This window comes from Ananas comosus, linkage group 9, assembly GCF_001540865.1.
Source record: "Ananas comosus cultivar F153 linkage group 9, ASM154086v1, whole genome shotgun sequence".
In the NCBI taxonomy this organism is placed as follows: Eukaryota; Viridiplantae; Streptophyta; class Magnoliopsida; order Poales; family Bromeliaceae; genus Ananas; species Ananas comosus.
This window is the reverse complement of record NC_033629.1, coordinates 3,692,787-3,709,601: the sequence shown is the minus strand read 5'-3', so window position 1 is coordinate 3,709,601 and position 16,815 is coordinate 3,692,787. Positions and strand designations below refer to the sequence as shown.

At 35.5% G+C, this 16,815-nt stretch overlaps 2 protein-coding genes across 2 annotated transcripts; one reads left to right on the top strand and one right to left on the bottom strand.

Moving 5' to 3' along the window:
* LOC109715487 (protein YIF1B-like) lies at positions 1,209-8,681 on the top strand. Its single transcript, XM_020240520.1, has 5 exons — positions 1,209-1,317; positions 5,667-5,839; positions 7,236-7,334; positions 7,431-7,582; positions 7,918-8,681. The coding sequence occupies exons 2-5, from the start codon at positions 5,669-5,671 to the stop codon at positions 8,297-8,299; spliced, it is 804 nt and encodes a 267-aa protein (XP_020096109.1). The 5' UTR covers positions 1,209-1,317; positions 5,667-5,668; the 3' UTR covers positions 8,300-8,681.
* Positions 9,205-14,334, bottom strand: LOC109715405 (gamma-glutamyl peptidase 5-like; the record flags this gene model as incomplete). The annotated part of the gene is made up of 4 exons (XM_020240382.1): positions 9,205-9,528; positions 9,906-10,073; positions 10,297-10,452; positions 14,020-14,334. Coding segments are annotated over 4 exons (792 nt in total), but the record flags the coding sequence as incomplete, so codon positions are not given.

Sequence of the window (16,815 nt, the reverse complement as noted above, 5' to 3'; positions counted from 1 at the left end):
TGCCTGGGGACGGATTGGCTAGCTCGTTCGTGCAGGTGACGGACGAGCGCCACATAGGCTTTTCAAGAAAAGGGCTTTGAACCTGTGACAAGTCAATTAGTTGTTTCGAATAATTCAAGTTTCAACTGTATCTCTATTACGGTGAACAAAATAGCAGAAGTGATCGTTTACGGTCAAAACCAACTTCACCCTTCTTCACTTTCACGTAAACAAATATGCCCTAAGATAAACTCCACTCATTCTTCTTTACTTGTCTCTGTTTGCTGCGGCTTCTTAAACAACTTTTCTATTAAAAATATGCAATTTTACTTGGGAAAAAAACGGTGATTTAGGAGCAACTAATAATTCTCTCTTATTGGGTTTCCTCTAAACCGTTAATTCAATATTATGGAGTAGCGAAAAATTTATTTATTTATTTATTTTTTGAGAGATAGGTAGCACGCTACCCGCTTTATTTATTTCATTTAGAAATAAACTTAGCTAGAAATGTGAATCAATTAGGATTCGAACTTGGGTCTCGGATACCAATCACCAAGTCCTTTGCCACTTACTCTAGGGATGGTCGGTTAGCGAAAAATTTATTAGCCATACAAAACGTGCTGGGCCAACGGCCCAATAGGAGAAGGCCCAGCACGGCCCGGTGCATTAAACCAGGCCGCGTGGAAAAGATTTTTCGGCCCGGCCCAAGTCGTGCCGGGCCAGGTGGGACAAGGGCCTCCCGGCCGCTTTTACACCTAACCCCCACGGGTAGGGATGTCAAAGGGTACCGATACCCGAAATTTTATCCGAATCCGAATCCGAATGAAGTGAATTTCTTTGATACTAAACAGATATGAATATCAAAAACAAAAATCCAATGAATATGGATTCGAATATGGATTTTAACCAAACCTGACCTGAACCCGATTCGAATCCGAATTTATTTTACATTATCTATAATATGTATATAAAAATTTGATGTTATATTTGAATTATATTTTAAAAATTTAGATTTAATATAATTTATTTTGAAATATTGAAAAGAGAAATAATTGTTTCTGCTTCGGATCTGGGTTTGGGTTTTGAATTTTTTCGTCGGAATTGAGTTTGGATATGGATATTTTAAATCCGAAGGTTCGAATTCAGGTTTCGGATGTGGAGTCGGGTTGGGGCTCGAGTTTTTTAAATCCGATCCGAATCCGGCTAGTCCACATCCCGAGCCACGGGTTCGTCCTCCTCGTTAGTTCTGGGAATCTCTCTCTCTCTCTCTCTCTCTCTCCCTCTCTCTCTCTCTGCGGCGACGCCTCCCTCGAACGCAAACCCTAATCGACCTCAAAAGTAAGCTCCCTTCTCCTCCTCTCTGTCCTCGTTGCCCTAATCTCTCTCTCTCTCTCTCTCTCTCTCTCTCTCTCTAGGTTTTCCTTTTCAGAACTCGATTGCTAGGGTTTGTGATCGACTCTTATGAGCCCGGAGCTTTGGTGTGTGCGCTATTGTTTCGGGTTACTAGTGCTGTTGCGGTTCTTCTTGATTCCCTTTCTTTCTGACGTAATATAAGGTTTCCAGGTTCTATAATCTTATGATTATCGGCTATTTGTGGAGTATGTTCTAGGGTTAAATTGTTCCTGTTAGGGTTTGGTTTGTGATGTTTGTGATGTTGAATCCGCAAAAAATTATCGAGTTTTGGTTGCTGGGGTTGTTCGTGTGTCTACGAAGTGTGGTGGCTGAGAAGAGAATTGAGTTAATGATTAATTTTGATCACGAAAAATTCTGGGTTTGGTTGCGTGTCGAAGAAGTTGGCAAGTTGGCATACGGAAAAATGTCCCTTTGAATGGAAAGTTAATAACTTCAGTTCTCTATCGAGGTGTTGCACTTCTCCACATCTATCAAACAAGTGAAATTTGAGCTAATTATGAAGGCGTGGCACAATCTTATGTTTACATATGTTCTGTTTGTTGACTTGCTTTTTAGATTTATTCATGCAATCAACTCCAATTTGTGACGAATTGGCGTAATCCATTTATATGTTGCTAAGCTTCTGGAGGATTGATTTTGGGTTCCATGTGTTTAAGCTATGAAAGGATACATATATATACCCTAATTGTATTTATATCCTAAGCTGTTTGTATTGGTCGTGATTTTGTCGAGTATTTTGCACCTTTCTTGAAGGATTGATTCCACATCGATAGCTAGTCTTAAAATTCGAAAGATCTTTTCAGATAAAAGATTATGCTTTGGTATTAAATTGAAAGATAGTGAACTAACAAACATTGGGTAGTATTGATTGAGAGTGGCTGTTGGTAGAATTCTCAATAGTTCAATTACTAGAGGTTGGAGGGATTTGGGAAGCTCATGTAGCGTTTCAACTTGAGCATTTCCCTGTAGAATATGAACTAATTCGCCTAATTAGTCATGACAATTGAGTTTTTTAGGCTAGTGGCATAAATTGGCTTCTTGGATAGTGTTTTTTTTTATTTTCTTTAATACCGGGTACTCATGTTTTCATTGATGATTGTCTATCGTGACAATTAAGGATTAAGGATGATCATTATAGAATGTGTCTCATTACAGAATTGGAAATCGGGTATTGAATACATTTTAGGATCTTTGGTATCTATTTTAGAAGATGCTGCCACTTGGACTTGAACCCAGATGCTTTAGCACTGCTTTTCGTCGATATGGCCTGCTATTTGCACTTGAATTCCTTTTGTATTTGTTTGTTTTGTTAATTCAATATCTTTTTTCATTGTTTTCTGAAACGAAACTCTATTTTTTTATTATAAAGCTATATATTTTGCAAGAATATTAGGTTATCTATAAGGTTTTTCAACTCTTGTTATAGCAATACTGAGTCTTCAGTTTACGGAATGAAACTTCTTTTGTACATTCATCTGTAATTCATAGATTCTTCGTGTTTGCCCCTTTATTAATAATTTTGGGAATCCAATATAAATTTTGACTTGGATCAAATCTATTTTTTTGAATTTTTATACGTGCAATTCTCTACTCTTCTTTGATAGTGGTCTAAAACTCCAAGCTAGTACCTGTACCTTTTCTTTAATAGTGGCTAGTACCTGTACCTTTTCTTTAATAGTGGCTAAGGGAAGAAAGTGTTTGATGGGTCTACTTGATGATATTTTATGGCCAAGGGATGCCTCTCCTGCCTGTCTGGTGTTCTAGTGCAATAATTCATAATAGATGAAGTGCAATATTTTAGGATCTTTGTTGATTGCAAACTGTCTTTATTGTCAAAGAATGGAGACTAAGAGCAGTTCTATTTGTTTGCTACAGCCTTTTATAGAAATGTGATGGATTCTCATACAAATCTTAACTGAAAATTGAGTCCTGATATGATTCAAATTTGCGACAGCTTAGCTAGTAAATAATTTTTATTCTTTTGCATCTATTAGAGAGGGATTCTAGCTGATTATGTCCCTTAAGTTGTTATGGCCCTCAAGTTGTTAATATAAAGTTAGAAACTGCCAAACTCATTAATTATGTGATCAAGTCAAGCCTCTGGAAACTGGATTGAGCTTGCTTTAGTGCTTGCTTGAGTTCTTGGTTGACTATTATCCCTACAATGAGAGTAGGAAATATTACCTAGTTTGGCTAGATCTTGGTGATGTCTGTAGCAAATCTCCATTACCTAAGAAGTAACTGTTCTAAATCATCCACCCTTGAGAAGCAATTGATACATTTATCATCAAGGAGTTGCATCCTTATAACGTGTTTGCTTTTCTCCTTTGTTGGAGTAGGGTTACAATAATTTGTCTGTTGATTTGCTCAACTTTTAATGTTTTCTTATATATTTTTTTTCTTCAAATCAATACTCTTAGTTTGAGATGGCACATGCCTCCAAGATCTCTGTAAAACACTGCAAAGTTGTTTCATCTTTCTTAGATTTGGTAAATTTTTTATTGTTGTCAACATGTGTCAGATGAGATCTATGATTTATCCAAGAATTGTCAATGCACAAGTTCTATATTGGTGATATGTGTTGGTCGATTTATTCGGATTTTCTACGGTATTATGGCTTCACTATTTTAAGAACTGTGGTGCATGATAGGTTTGGGTTCTTCCATGGGATTGACTATAGACAACCAGAGCTTATGAGGGGTCGTGACCATAAGATTCAAGGGTAATAATTTTTATATGTGCCAAAGAAGTGATGGGCCAAATGAATAGAACCTATATTGACTCAAGCCATTCAGTTCGAAACTGATTACAATTCGAATGGAATACCTTAACAGGTTTGTGAACCTCATTGACTCAATTCATCGACATATTCAGTTTAATGACCCAATTGAAGCTGAATTAAGACTGGAATTATATATATTAAGTATTGCCTTAAGTTTACCCATCCTGGATCAGGAAAGAACGATTAAGTTTTATACCTAAGGAAGATGGAACTAGCCATGCGAGAATCTTTTCTAAGGCTAGATCGGACTGCACTCAGACTTTTCCAGAACAAATAAACTATATTTTGGCTGACAGCCCACTATGAACTTTTGGGAGCCAGTTTTTGTCATGTTACTCTCTTGGTTTTTTGGACAAATTATTGGGCTATTAGTGGTCTATCCGGTATAGGGATGTATGATTATGGTGACCATTATTCTTGGCACATACGGATATGGTGATGGCTTATGTCTTCTCTATAGTATGTCCTGAGTTGATTGTTGATCATTTGTATATTTGCGCTTGATGCCTAAATATTATTTTATTAAAGGGTGCTTTTGTGCTTTAAAGTTGGAATTTAAGTGCTCCCGGACTAAAGTTAGTTGGTGGTTGTTTGTTATTATTTCTTGTAGATTTGAGAGAATTTTTATATACAATTTAGGCCTCATTTAGGTTTTCTTTTTTTCCTCTATAAATGAAATTATAGATGGTTACACTCTCTACTCTTGTCATCATTGGCTGGCAGTTGGCTTTTAATGCAACAAGGTAGAATGAGAAAAGGCATCTTGTTTGAAAAAACAGAGTTAAAAGACGGTTACTACCAAGTTTATGTTTTTTGCTGCCAAACAAACCTCTTAGATGTGTGGACTTAACCATCAAGCACTTCACATCCACTCGCACATTCTGTTACATGGATTTTATTTAAGGAAAAAAAAAAAGGAACCATATCAAACAAGGCCTTTGTGTTGTAAATTTCAAACTATGGCTAAGGAAACCATAGCTTAAGTAGAAAGAACTAGCATGTTATGTGCATGGGATTGAAATTTTGATGCTATCTGCTTTAACTAACGACTTAGTTTGCCTCATGTGGCATGTACTTGCAAGCTGATCAGACATCTTTATCAGCCAAAGTTTCTCCAAAAGAGGGCTCTGGATTCTGAACCTACAAATTATTCCAATGTTTAATTGTCCATCGAGCTCAAGAGGACACTTATTTGCTCCAGATATGATTTTATGATGTTTCATCTAAAATATCTATCCCAGCTACTGTTAGACAGGCACTGTACCATTACCCAGTGCATAAAAAGATCCTTGCCCTTGTTCTTTCTCTCTCATTTTATTTGTCTATTCAGAAATCGAGCACCTTTATTGTTAGACAGCCACTTTATGAAAATCTGGAGTATAGAATGTCCAAGTTTCTATTGAATTATTAGTTAAACTTTCATGGTTTTTTAGTCAGATAATTTCTTTAGTGGCTTGAATTGCAATCTGAAGCACAGTAATTCTTGTTCCAGCAATGTATGATAATCTGGGCAATCAGGCTGGGGTGCAGAGACCCCCAACAGCTCCTCAACCAAACCCATTTGGCAATGCATTTTATGGTGCAGGGTCAGGTTTCATTAGAACTGGCTTGGGAGCATATGGAGAAAAATGGTTGGGTTCGAGCTCCGAGTTCATGCAAAGCAATGTAAGTAATATGTGATTAGAGATGCATAAAATTAATATCCCAGTGTTTATGTTAACTTTTGGATTTTTGCAAAAATAATCTGGAAAGTAATATACTATTGTTTATTTTAATTTTTGGGTTTTTACAAAAAATAATCTGCCATTTTATTGATTTTGAAATTATTTTCTATTTTTCTCATGTTTTCCTTTATGTTCAAATTGTCTTTTCAAGGGCTTCAATGTCCTTGGTTAATGCTGTGATTAATTTATGCACTCTATAACTGTAGTTAGGGTTGTGAGACTCCAGGTAGTCTGTAGTCCTATATATATAAGATATAATAGGACTAAAATTCTAAATCCAACTATAGCATTTTGGGCAGTGTTTAGGCTAAAAAGGTTAAAAGAGTTAATCGTGTTAGGGCTAGAGTAGTCTTAGGATGGATGACCCCTGGAAAGTTGGGGCGTCACGGTTGGTATCAGAGCTAATTACCAGCCGGAAGTGTGAGATGAATTTCGGCCGAGCCAGGTTATACAGTGGGGAGAATGAGACTCTCATGCTGATGACTGGTATGGGTAGAACACTACTCTCCTACAAGATCGGTTAAGCCGTTAAGGCTAGCGAGATGAGTCTCACATCGCCTAGTACTTGTGAGTCTGAACCTGACGAGGATATTAGGGTTTAAAGGGGTGGAGAATATGAGACCTCAGGTAATCCTATATATAAGATAGGGCTAAAACTCTTAATCCGGTTATAGCATTTTGGGCGGCGGCTAAGTCCAAAAGGTTAAGAGAGTTAAGCGTGCTAGAACTAGAGTAGTCTTAGGATGGGTGACACCCTGGGAAGTTGGGGCGTCACATAGGGTTAATTCAGTCTGTGAAAAGATATATGTGCTCATATATGGGAAAATATGAAAGAAGTTGATCAAATTGGAAAAAGAAAAAAAAAGATGAAGTGGTCTGCAAAATGGCTTTTATTTCCCTTTGAAATACTGCCATTTGCAATCTGCCCGTCTTTGATATAAGATTATACATTTAATATCCTTAGTGTTGTTTAGGCCTTTAGCACTTAATCGCTTTCTTTTACATTTTTAGTTCGGAGGTGTTTGTTAGTCTAAGTTAAAAATATGATCTGAAATACCCATTATACGCCATCTGGAGTCTAAAACTTTCTAACAGAACTTGAGTGGAAAATTTGAGTAGAAGAGGATGGAGTGCTAATATACTAAACATTGAGGGAGTTAAATGTAGGTTTTTATATTTTAGAGCGGTGGAGTGCAAGTAGTGAAGTTAGCCATTAATTTTATTTCATAATTGTGCAATTTGGAATCTTATTGCCTCAGTATGTGGTTCTGTTTACTATTTTTTTTTTCCTTTTTTAGAATTGAACCATTTTCTTATTTCTATGCTCTGGTGAACAGATTAGCACATACTTCTCCAACCCTCAGTATTATTTTCAAGTGAACGATCAATATGTGCGGAACAAGTTGAAAGTGGTTTTGTTTCCGTTCCTACATAAGGTAGACCAACCTTTCCTTTGATAACTACGATCTGTTCCAATGCGTTCCTCTCCAACCAAAGCCCAAGAAAAACATTTTTTTAAAATTTATTCTCAGGGGCACTGGACGAGGATAACTGAGCCTGTTGGAGGAAGGCTCTCTTATAAACCTCCAATTTATGACATAAATGCTCCAGACCTGTACATCCCTTTCATGGCGTTTGGTACTTATGTTATTCTTGCGGGCTTCTCCCTAGGTTTCTTGGGAAAGTAAGTTATTAAACTGCACCATAGAATAAATGTCTGTTTGGCCTGGATTTCAGAGTCACTTTTCTACTTTAGAGAGGTAGAAAGCCACGCGGTTGGCGAACAATAAACCTGGCGCTTCTGGCCATGGGAAGCTGAAACTCTTTTTTAACCCGAAAGATTACAAGCTCCAATTTGAAGCTGCTCGTATTTAAGCAATAAACTAAAAAATTGTAAGGGCTTCTTTGAAAATTTCTTCTTGAGCAACCCTATTACAGAAGCTCCAACTGGGCCAAACAGACCCTTCGTACCTAAAAAATGAGACGCATCAACACTACAATCCGTAAGTTTCTGTGCAGGTTCAGTCCAGAAGCCCTAAGCCTACAGTTCACGAGGGGACTAGCTGGATGGCTTATACAAATCGCGTTACTGAAGGGACTTCTCTATTCGATGGGCGGCGGGGAGGCACCTCTGCTCGACATTGCGGCGTACGGCGGGTACTTGTTCACGGGTGTCTGCCTATCCATCATATCTAGGCTCTTGTGGAGTCACTGCTATTACTTCTTGCTGCCTTGGACGAGTATCTGCATGGGGATGTTCCTGGTGAAAACCATGAAGAGGGTACTGTTCACCGAGATGAGGAGCTACGATCGGCATTCCAGCAGGCAGCACTATCTGCTGCTGTTCATGGCGATCGCGCAGATCCCTCTTTTCTTCTGGCTTGGTAATATAGGAGCGTGATCCATCTGAACTATGGTATGTCGTTGTAAGGATGATCAGCGTGTTCAATTTGTAGGTACATGTAGCAAAAATTGCTCGAAAAAATTGACATGATTACACTTGTTTTTGTGTGCGTCATAGAATGTTCATGGTTGCCCGATGTGTGATAAAAATGTTGAAGTAATTACACACGCCTGTAGCTGAAGATGAGGTAATTTTGTTTATTCTTCTAGGTTTTTTTTTTTTTCATTTCTTTTCATTTTGTGGTGTGAAAGTTAAAACAATTTAATATTCTTTTCATTTTTTTTCCTTCTCTTAAAGGAAAACTAGCATATTTAATTTGTGCAGATGCGTTCTGTTTGGTTTTCGGGGATTGGCTAGTAACAAACACTATTTGTTTTAATCTGAATCTGATGTGAGTTGCATTTTTGGCCCACGACGGGCGACTCAGTTGCTTTGATTATTTCCTACTCTGTTAACTTTCTTCAGAGTCGAGAATGATCGTAATCGTGATCGTCCTCAATCTCTTCCATTTTGATCTGTGAGTGTTCTAGGTTGGTTGCAGGATCAAGGGTGCTGTGTTTGTTTCTTGGACTTTGACTTCGTGCTGGCGGGTGTTGAAGTCGATAGCTTGTTACATCTGTGAAGTTGTGGCTGTTACTGACTGATCATATGCGGCTCGTGTTACTTATGTCTGTGCCTGCACTCTGCTAGACTGAGCGAGTTTGTCGTGCGTGAGATCCCTGCATCCAAAACCGCCCCTATGTTTACAATGCAGTTTGATTTCTCTCTTGTTCCATCCTTACCAGATTGAGTCTGTGTTCATCGATTCAAACCTAATTCCAGTCGCATAATATGTGATTATCTTTATAAATCTTTTTCTGTCAATCTTTAGTTGGCCTGCAAATGCGAAAATTGCTTTAGAGTGACGCAGTCGAGCCATAAAGGCTAAAGTTTTTCATTGTAGGAAAATCCTCAAATTGTGGATTGTCTAAATCCATTGCTGCAGAACAACAAATACATTAACCAATTATGAACCAAATTATTCTTTACCCCGCAGACCCTTCGCTGAAATGTTTATGTACAAATTGGGGAAATCAACCGAGGCGGCTTCTAATTTGAGCTTCTTCGACAATATATTGTGTCGAGAACAACTTCCCCTTGAGGAATTCCTTGCAGAGCCTCTTCCACGCCTCGCGATCGGGCTTTTGCGCTTCTAAGCTTGCCTTTGCTGCTTCTGCATGACTACTCTGCAACAAAACATCAAAACTGTTTAGGATCCTCATGAAGAGTACATGCTACAAGTGTAAGGATAAGCTTTGGTGAGTACAACTCGCGTAGCTTTCGCAACGGGAACTTTTCCTCAGATCAGTTAAAAGTGTTTAGTGAATCTTTTTTTTTTTTTTTTCCTTTTTCTGAATCAAAGTTTATGCGAAGTTACAATAATACTGAAACTAGCATCAATCAAAGATACCGTCGAGTAAAAGTCTAAAGTGACGAAAAGTTTGTTTGATAACCCATTTAGCCTACATTCATGGAACTCTGTGAAGCCCTACATTGGAAAAAAAAAAAAAAAAGAAACATATAAGTTTGTAGTAAATTAGGGAGACCATTTATTGAGTATGACCTGAATAAGTTTGCATTGGAGAAGGCGGTCGAGGAGATGCAAGAGGATGTCCTTAGTGTACTCAGGGTGCCCCTGGATGCCCAGAATGTGGTCTCCGTATCGAAACATCTCGACGCCGGTCTTTTCCGAGCTAGCCATTACTTCTGCCTGCGGAGGCACCTCCCACACCTGCACTTTGTGCGCAAAACTCGTATTATTTTGCTAGAGACTATCTCATGCTTACTCTTTCCGTGATTCATATTTTTGTTCGTATTTGTCACAACTTCGATGGGTATATTCAAAATTTTCACGACTACTAGTTGAAAACTCGGTTTGTGCTTCTCGGCTAAGAGAAGTTACTTCAGTAGTTGAGCCACAGAAGAGCAAATATAGGAAAGCAGTTTTGATGTACCTCGTCGCGGTGGCACTCAATGACCGGAAGATGAGGGGGGATGTGGAGCACGGAGAGCCGCTTGATCGTCGAATGAGAGGGGTGGATGCAGGTCACTCCTAGGTCCCATCCATTCGCGGCCCGGCCAGTCTTCCCACCTAAGGCCCGGCATAGAATCTGTCACAATTGTTAGGGTATAAAAACTTCAAGAAAGCCAAAAAAAAAAAAAAACCCAAACAAACAAAGTCTGAAGTCTCTACTAGTAAAATGGAAACATCAATCACATAATTTGAAGATCTTTTGAGGATTATGCAATTGAGAAAATTTGTTTGCCTATATATGGTAATGGTGGATTAAAACTTTCGCTAATGCAATAGCATAGCCTATTATAAGGTTGTTTAGCCTGATCACGCGTGCTTCTGATTTCAGCTATAGTTATCTTTAGTAGAGCATTTGATAAATTAAACTATTTGAAACTTCTGTTGCAGTATAAATCTTACATAAGATTCCAATCCTCAAAAGTAGGAATTCTAATTTAATGCTTCTATTATTGCCAGAAAAGTTTTCTCCTAAAAGCACTTCTCTAAAAGTATTATATTAAACAATATTATACTTTACAGCAAGGTCAAATAAGAACGAACTCTTCCATTAAGAAATTTACAGAATAATAATTCTTCTGTATGATAGAGATCAAGACAGAGTTGAACTAGAATACTCTCAAAAGCACCAAGAGGTTGGTGCTTTTAAGTTTTTAACCCTTGGATGAAGAAATGTAAAATTGGAATGATTGTGCTTGATCCAAGGGGTATTAGTAATAAAGGAGTAAATTTAAAGGCTAGAAACTTAGAAGCACCAAGGGTTGGTGCTTCTAAAAGTATTCTAGCTCCATTCGATCAAGACATTCCATTAATTTTCCCGACTACAAGCCCAAAATAACACCATTATTAGATGAAACCATATCATGTGATGTTGTGGCCACACTGGACCCCAAAATTCTACTAATTTTGATCCAACAGTTGGCATTTGTACTGTACAGGAGCATCCGCACTTTTCATTTTTTTGGATAAACTTCAAATACTATTCCTGTGGTTTCGCACTTTTTTACTTTAATATCCTATAATTTAAAGTGTATCAATTTAGTACCTTATAGTTTCATTTTTCTCTTTTCGCCAGCCCTTCCGTTAACTTTTCGTTAAATTATATACAAAAAACTTCAGAAACCCACCTGTGGTTTGTCGAATATTTACTTTACTACCCTTTAACTTCAAGTTTGTCACTGCTTTAACAAAAAAAAATAATAGATGAGATAACAAAAAGAGAAAAATGAAGCCATAGGGTACGAAAGTAATACATTTTAAACCACATAGTACTAAAGTGACAAAGTGCGAAATCACAGGGATGGTATTTAAAGTTTTCTCTTTACATTTTTGGCCATCGAACTATAAGGCGTGTGATACTTTAATTCTCAAACTTTAATTTGTTATAATTTCTGACTTGAATTTTCTGAATTAGTGCAATTAAATCCTACATCCCAATTTAGTCAACAAAACATTGATGTGTCGCGATAATACGATACTAATTAAGATGCTATATCATTTCTACATCGGTCATTTATTAATATATAGTCACACAAATCTAGTTAACAAATCTGGTTATGGGACTTAATTACAGTTATTTCAAAAGTTTGAACTAAAACTTATAACAAATTAAAGTTTGAGGATCGAAGCATATAACAAAATAATAACCATCTGTAAAATAAATCATTATCTTAAAACATATGCATTCCTTTTCACACAATATGGGATCTCTTGTTGGTGTGGTCTAGGAAGCATTTGGGACCATGCACAAAACTGATTCTCACAAGATTTGATCTATTGAGTCTTTGGGACCATTGGGACCATTTTGTAGCACTTTATTATGCATATGAGACTATTGGCTAAGAGCTATGGAGGGTTATGAGGTCGAGTCACATCAAAGTCAGGGACAATATATATATTTGGGTAAACTTCAAATACCACCATGTGGTTTAAAGTGTATCAAATTAGTGTCTTGTGGTTTCATTTTTATTTTTTCGTCAACTTTTTCGTTAATATTTTGTTAAATTAAATATATAAAACTTCAAATATCCATCTAGATTTATCAAATATGTATTCTTTAGTTTTAACCTTGTCACTGATTTAATGAAAAAAAAATTGGTGGAATCGATAATAAAAAGATAAAAATAAAACCACTGACCACTAAATTGATACACTTTAAACCATATGATACTAAAGTAAGAAAGTGTGAAACCACATGAGCGGTATTTGAAATTTTCCCTCTATATTTAGAAGTATGACCAATAAAAAAACAAACTAAAAAGGATGAAGTTTTTTTGTTTCCACCGTAAATATATATTTGATTTATTATATAGTATTATGGCAATTAAATTCGTTTGTAATTTTATTATCTTATAAATTAACTTCGCTCTAGGTGGCGAGATTAAATGCTGTAACTTTTTATTTACTCTTTTATATACTGATATAAAAAATTATGATAAAATAAATAAAAAATAGAATATATTATAATTTTAAAACCACTCATTTTTTATCAATTAAACAACGGTAAAAAAAAAATAGTATTTATCTAAAATTTGGACGAAAAATTTTTAAATTGGAACACGCCTTTAAAATTCAGAGACCACGTGACAAAAAAACTTACTTTTTACCCGCATGGCTCAAAATCTCATATGTTTTAAAATTAGCTAATATTTATTTAAAAAATATAAAAAATTAAATAAAAATATATTATAAATAATTAGAATATGTTAGTGTTAAAAAATATATATATATTTTAAAATAATTATCTATATATTTCTCAAAATTTCTGAAATATTTTATATATCGCTATTTTTATTTCAAATATATTTTTCGTATATTTTTTCATTATTCAAAAATATTCCCACTATTTGTTATGTTAAGTCACCTTTGGTTAAATCCCATTAAATTTATATTAAAATTTAAAGAAAAGAAAATCAAAATACTTTTTTTATTTTATTCCTAACTTAAAAGAAACATACAAAAAAAATTAATGACGATAAAAAGATAAATTTGAAAGGTCAAAAAATTTACAAACTTAAAATACTTTTTTATTACTAACTTAAAAGTCAAATAAGAAAAATGTGAAGGTTATATAAATAGTAATTTCACAGAAAATATATACAAGCAATTGGAGTTCAGCAGCTATACTATCGGTAGCACACTACTAAATTATTTTCGATGATACGATTTTCAAATCAACGATCAGCACTGTTAGATTTGGCCTAAACTATTGAAACTATTAAAAAATTAAATTTCATAATTTTTCAATATTTTTTGTAACAATTCGATCCACTAGCAATAACGGCCTATAATGTTCAAACTCAATTATTATATCTAATCTAATCAAACTTATATACACACTTAGTAATAATTATTTGATGCGAAATTATTAGAGTGTCACATCTTAATATCACGAAGGCGTAGCTCTAAGCAATTTGATAATATGGAAGACTAGGTCGAAGCAATTGCCCTAAATATTTTATATTATTATGTGTCGCGCATAATTAAGCATTTTAGTTTTTTCTTTTTTCTTTTTTTCTATTTTTTGTGTACATCGACATGCTTGTTGTACCGTGGCGTGGTAGCTATGTTTTGAGCGTACATTTGCGCTCCAAAGAGAGGAGGAGGAGGAGGAGGAGGAGGAGGAGGCATTTTGTCGAGCAGGTACCTGGTGGCCGAAGCAGATGCCGAGCACCTTCTTGCGGCAGGCGATGAGCTTCTGGAGGAAGCGGACGAGGTCGGTGATCCAGGGATCGTCGCCGTGGGCGTCGCTGCAGCTCCCCGTCACCACGAACCCATCGTAACCCTCCTCTTCCTCCTCCTGCGGGAGCTCCCCTCGCGCCGCCCTATACGCGACCCACACCTCCCCCTCCTCCTCCTCCTCCTCACCATCGTCTTCGGCGCCATTGTTGTGGTCGCCAAGGAGCTTCGCGAAGACGCCGAAGTAGCCCCCGTGCGCCCTCCGCACGTGCTCCGGCTCCTCCTACCTCCGCCGCCGCCGCCGCAGCCCCCCACAGCCTCCGCCTCCGCCTCCGCCTCCGCCTCCGCCGCCGCCCATGGCTACTCCATCGGGAGAGAGAGAGAGAGAGAGAGAGAGAGAGAAAGAGAGAGAGGAGAGAGGTGATTTGGGGGATTTGGGGTTTTTAAAGAGGGTGGAGGGAGGAGGGAGATTGAGGCGTGGATAGAAAATTGCCCTCACATTTTTTCTAAATTACGGGGTTTTGCCATTCCTTTTCGTTTCAATTTTTTGGGAAAACTTCAAATACGCTCCTGTGGTTTCGTCCTTTCTCACTTTACGATCCCACGGTTTAAAGTGTATCAAATTAGTACCTTAAAGTGTATCAAATTAGTACCATGTGGTTTCATACTTTCTCACTTTAGTACCCTGTAGTTTAAAGTGTATCAAGTTAGTACCCTTTGGTTTCGCACTTTCTCACTTTAATACCATATGGCTTAATATTAAGTTAAATTATATACCTCGAAATGGATAATAAAAAGAAAAAATTGAAACTACAGGGTACTAACTTGATACAAAAATAAAACCATAGAACTAACTTGATATACTTGAAACCACAGGGTACTAAAGTGAAAAAGTGCGAAACCACAGGTACTAAATTAATACAGTGTAAATCACAGAGTACTAAAATGAGAAAATGAGAAACCACAGGGGGGTATTTGAAGTTTCCCCTTTTTTTTTTACTTTTTTATACCACTGTAATCTAGTTTATAGAACGTTCCAATTCAATTATATAAACTAAATAAGTCAAAAATACTTTTTTAAACTGTTTGAATGGGCAGTTCAATTATTGACTCTCTTACATAGTTAGTTAATACGTGAATTATTTATAAATTATTAAAAATTAGAATAAGATAATGCGAATGCGATTTATTCCCAAAAAAATTAAAATAAAATGCAAATTTTTAGGTTAAATTTATTATTTACAAATAATTCACGTATTCTAATCTATTCGGCCAAAAAAATATGCAAATTTTTTTAAATAAAATCTCTTTTCAAATTATTGCCGAATTATTTACAAATTATTAAAAAACTTTATAAATTTCCGGACTATGTAGATCATAGAAAAGATAAAGATGGAGATGACAATAAAATTTGCTATTAATTTTTTACTTAATCTAGTTTATTTTATAGTTCTCTATTTTTATATATTCTTAAGAATTTATAATTATGTATACTAATAGGATAAATCTGAAGAAAAAAATTTTGTTTAATAGCCGAATTTATGATCCTGAATTTTTAATTAGTGAGCATATAATTTCTACATAAATCGTGTATCTGAATAATTGTCGAACCTATTTACTAAGCCATAATTTTCAACGAATTTAAAAATTAAGATATAAATTTTATTCGAATTATATCCGTACCGAATTTTTGCCGAATCCGAATTAACTAACTATGATCTGATAAACCGATCCGATTTTAATCAAACAGGCTGGATTCTTTTTGCTGAAATTATATTAAAGTCTAATAATTTAAAATCAGCTTAGTTGATTTTATTTTCTAATATCTAATTAGTTTTATAAAAAATAAAATTTGAAAACTTACATCCATTTTGGATGTAAAAATAATCCTATCTAATAATGCCACCATATATAATTTTTAGAATATAAAAGTAGTATGTCGAAAACAATTTTAATTCAAAATGATTCATGTTCTTTTCTTACACAATATTTCTTACCAATTATATTCAATAATTTTTATAATTTTTTATATTTATTTTTTATTTTATATTTGGTCCCTCTGAAAAAAAAAAAGAAGAAATTAGAGCAAGCATGTTGCACTTATTTTAGTTTCACTATTATATAGAATATAGCAAATAATCTAATTAAAGACAATATAATAATTTTATGCTAAAATGATATTTTAAAAAATAAATAAATTATAGTTTTGGTCCTCAAATTGTGAGGTAGGTGATCCTTGGGTTCTCAAAATTTTAATTTACTATAATTTTTTGCTCGAAGTTTCTAAATTATTGCAATTAAATTCTATAATCTGATTTAGTTAACAAGGTGCCGATTTGGCACTTATATAATAATGATGTGATATTTTAGTCATTTTTATATAATTAATTAACTATAACACTGTCACTTACTATTAAGTGTAATAACTTAATAAATTTGAAATAAAAATTGCAACAAACTATAATTTGGAGGATCAAAATGCCACTCGCCTTATAATTTAAGGACTAAAAATGTAAATTAACTTCAAAATAATTTATTAGTGTCTGTGAAACAACCGTTGTACTCTAAAAGCTTAAGCTGTTAGAGAACGGTGTTTAAACATTTTTATATTTAGCACTCCCTCTCACGTCTGGGCTCGAGACTTTTTAATCGGCTCATGACGTGGGCTTGAATTAAATGGGAGGAAAATTAATATGCTAGGAGTCTGGCGCAACTCGAATTCAGGACTTTCTGCTGTGATACCATGTGAAACAACTGTTGTACT

Excerpts from the sequence above, each read along its gene's own strand:
- LOC109715487 (XM_020240520.1), top strand. The coding sequence starts at position 5,669 with ATGTATGATAATCTGGGCAATCAGGCTGGGGTGCAGAGACCCCCAACA. Across the intron at positions 7,335-7,430 it reads TGTTTCCGTTCCTACATAAG|GGGCACTGGACGAGGATAAC; the intron begins GTAGACCAACCT and ends ATTTATTCTCAG. Across the intron at positions 7,583-7,917 it reads TCCCTAGGTTTCTTGGGAAA|GTTCAGTCCAGAAGCCCTAA; the intron begins GTAAGTTATTAA and ends GTTTCTGTGCAG.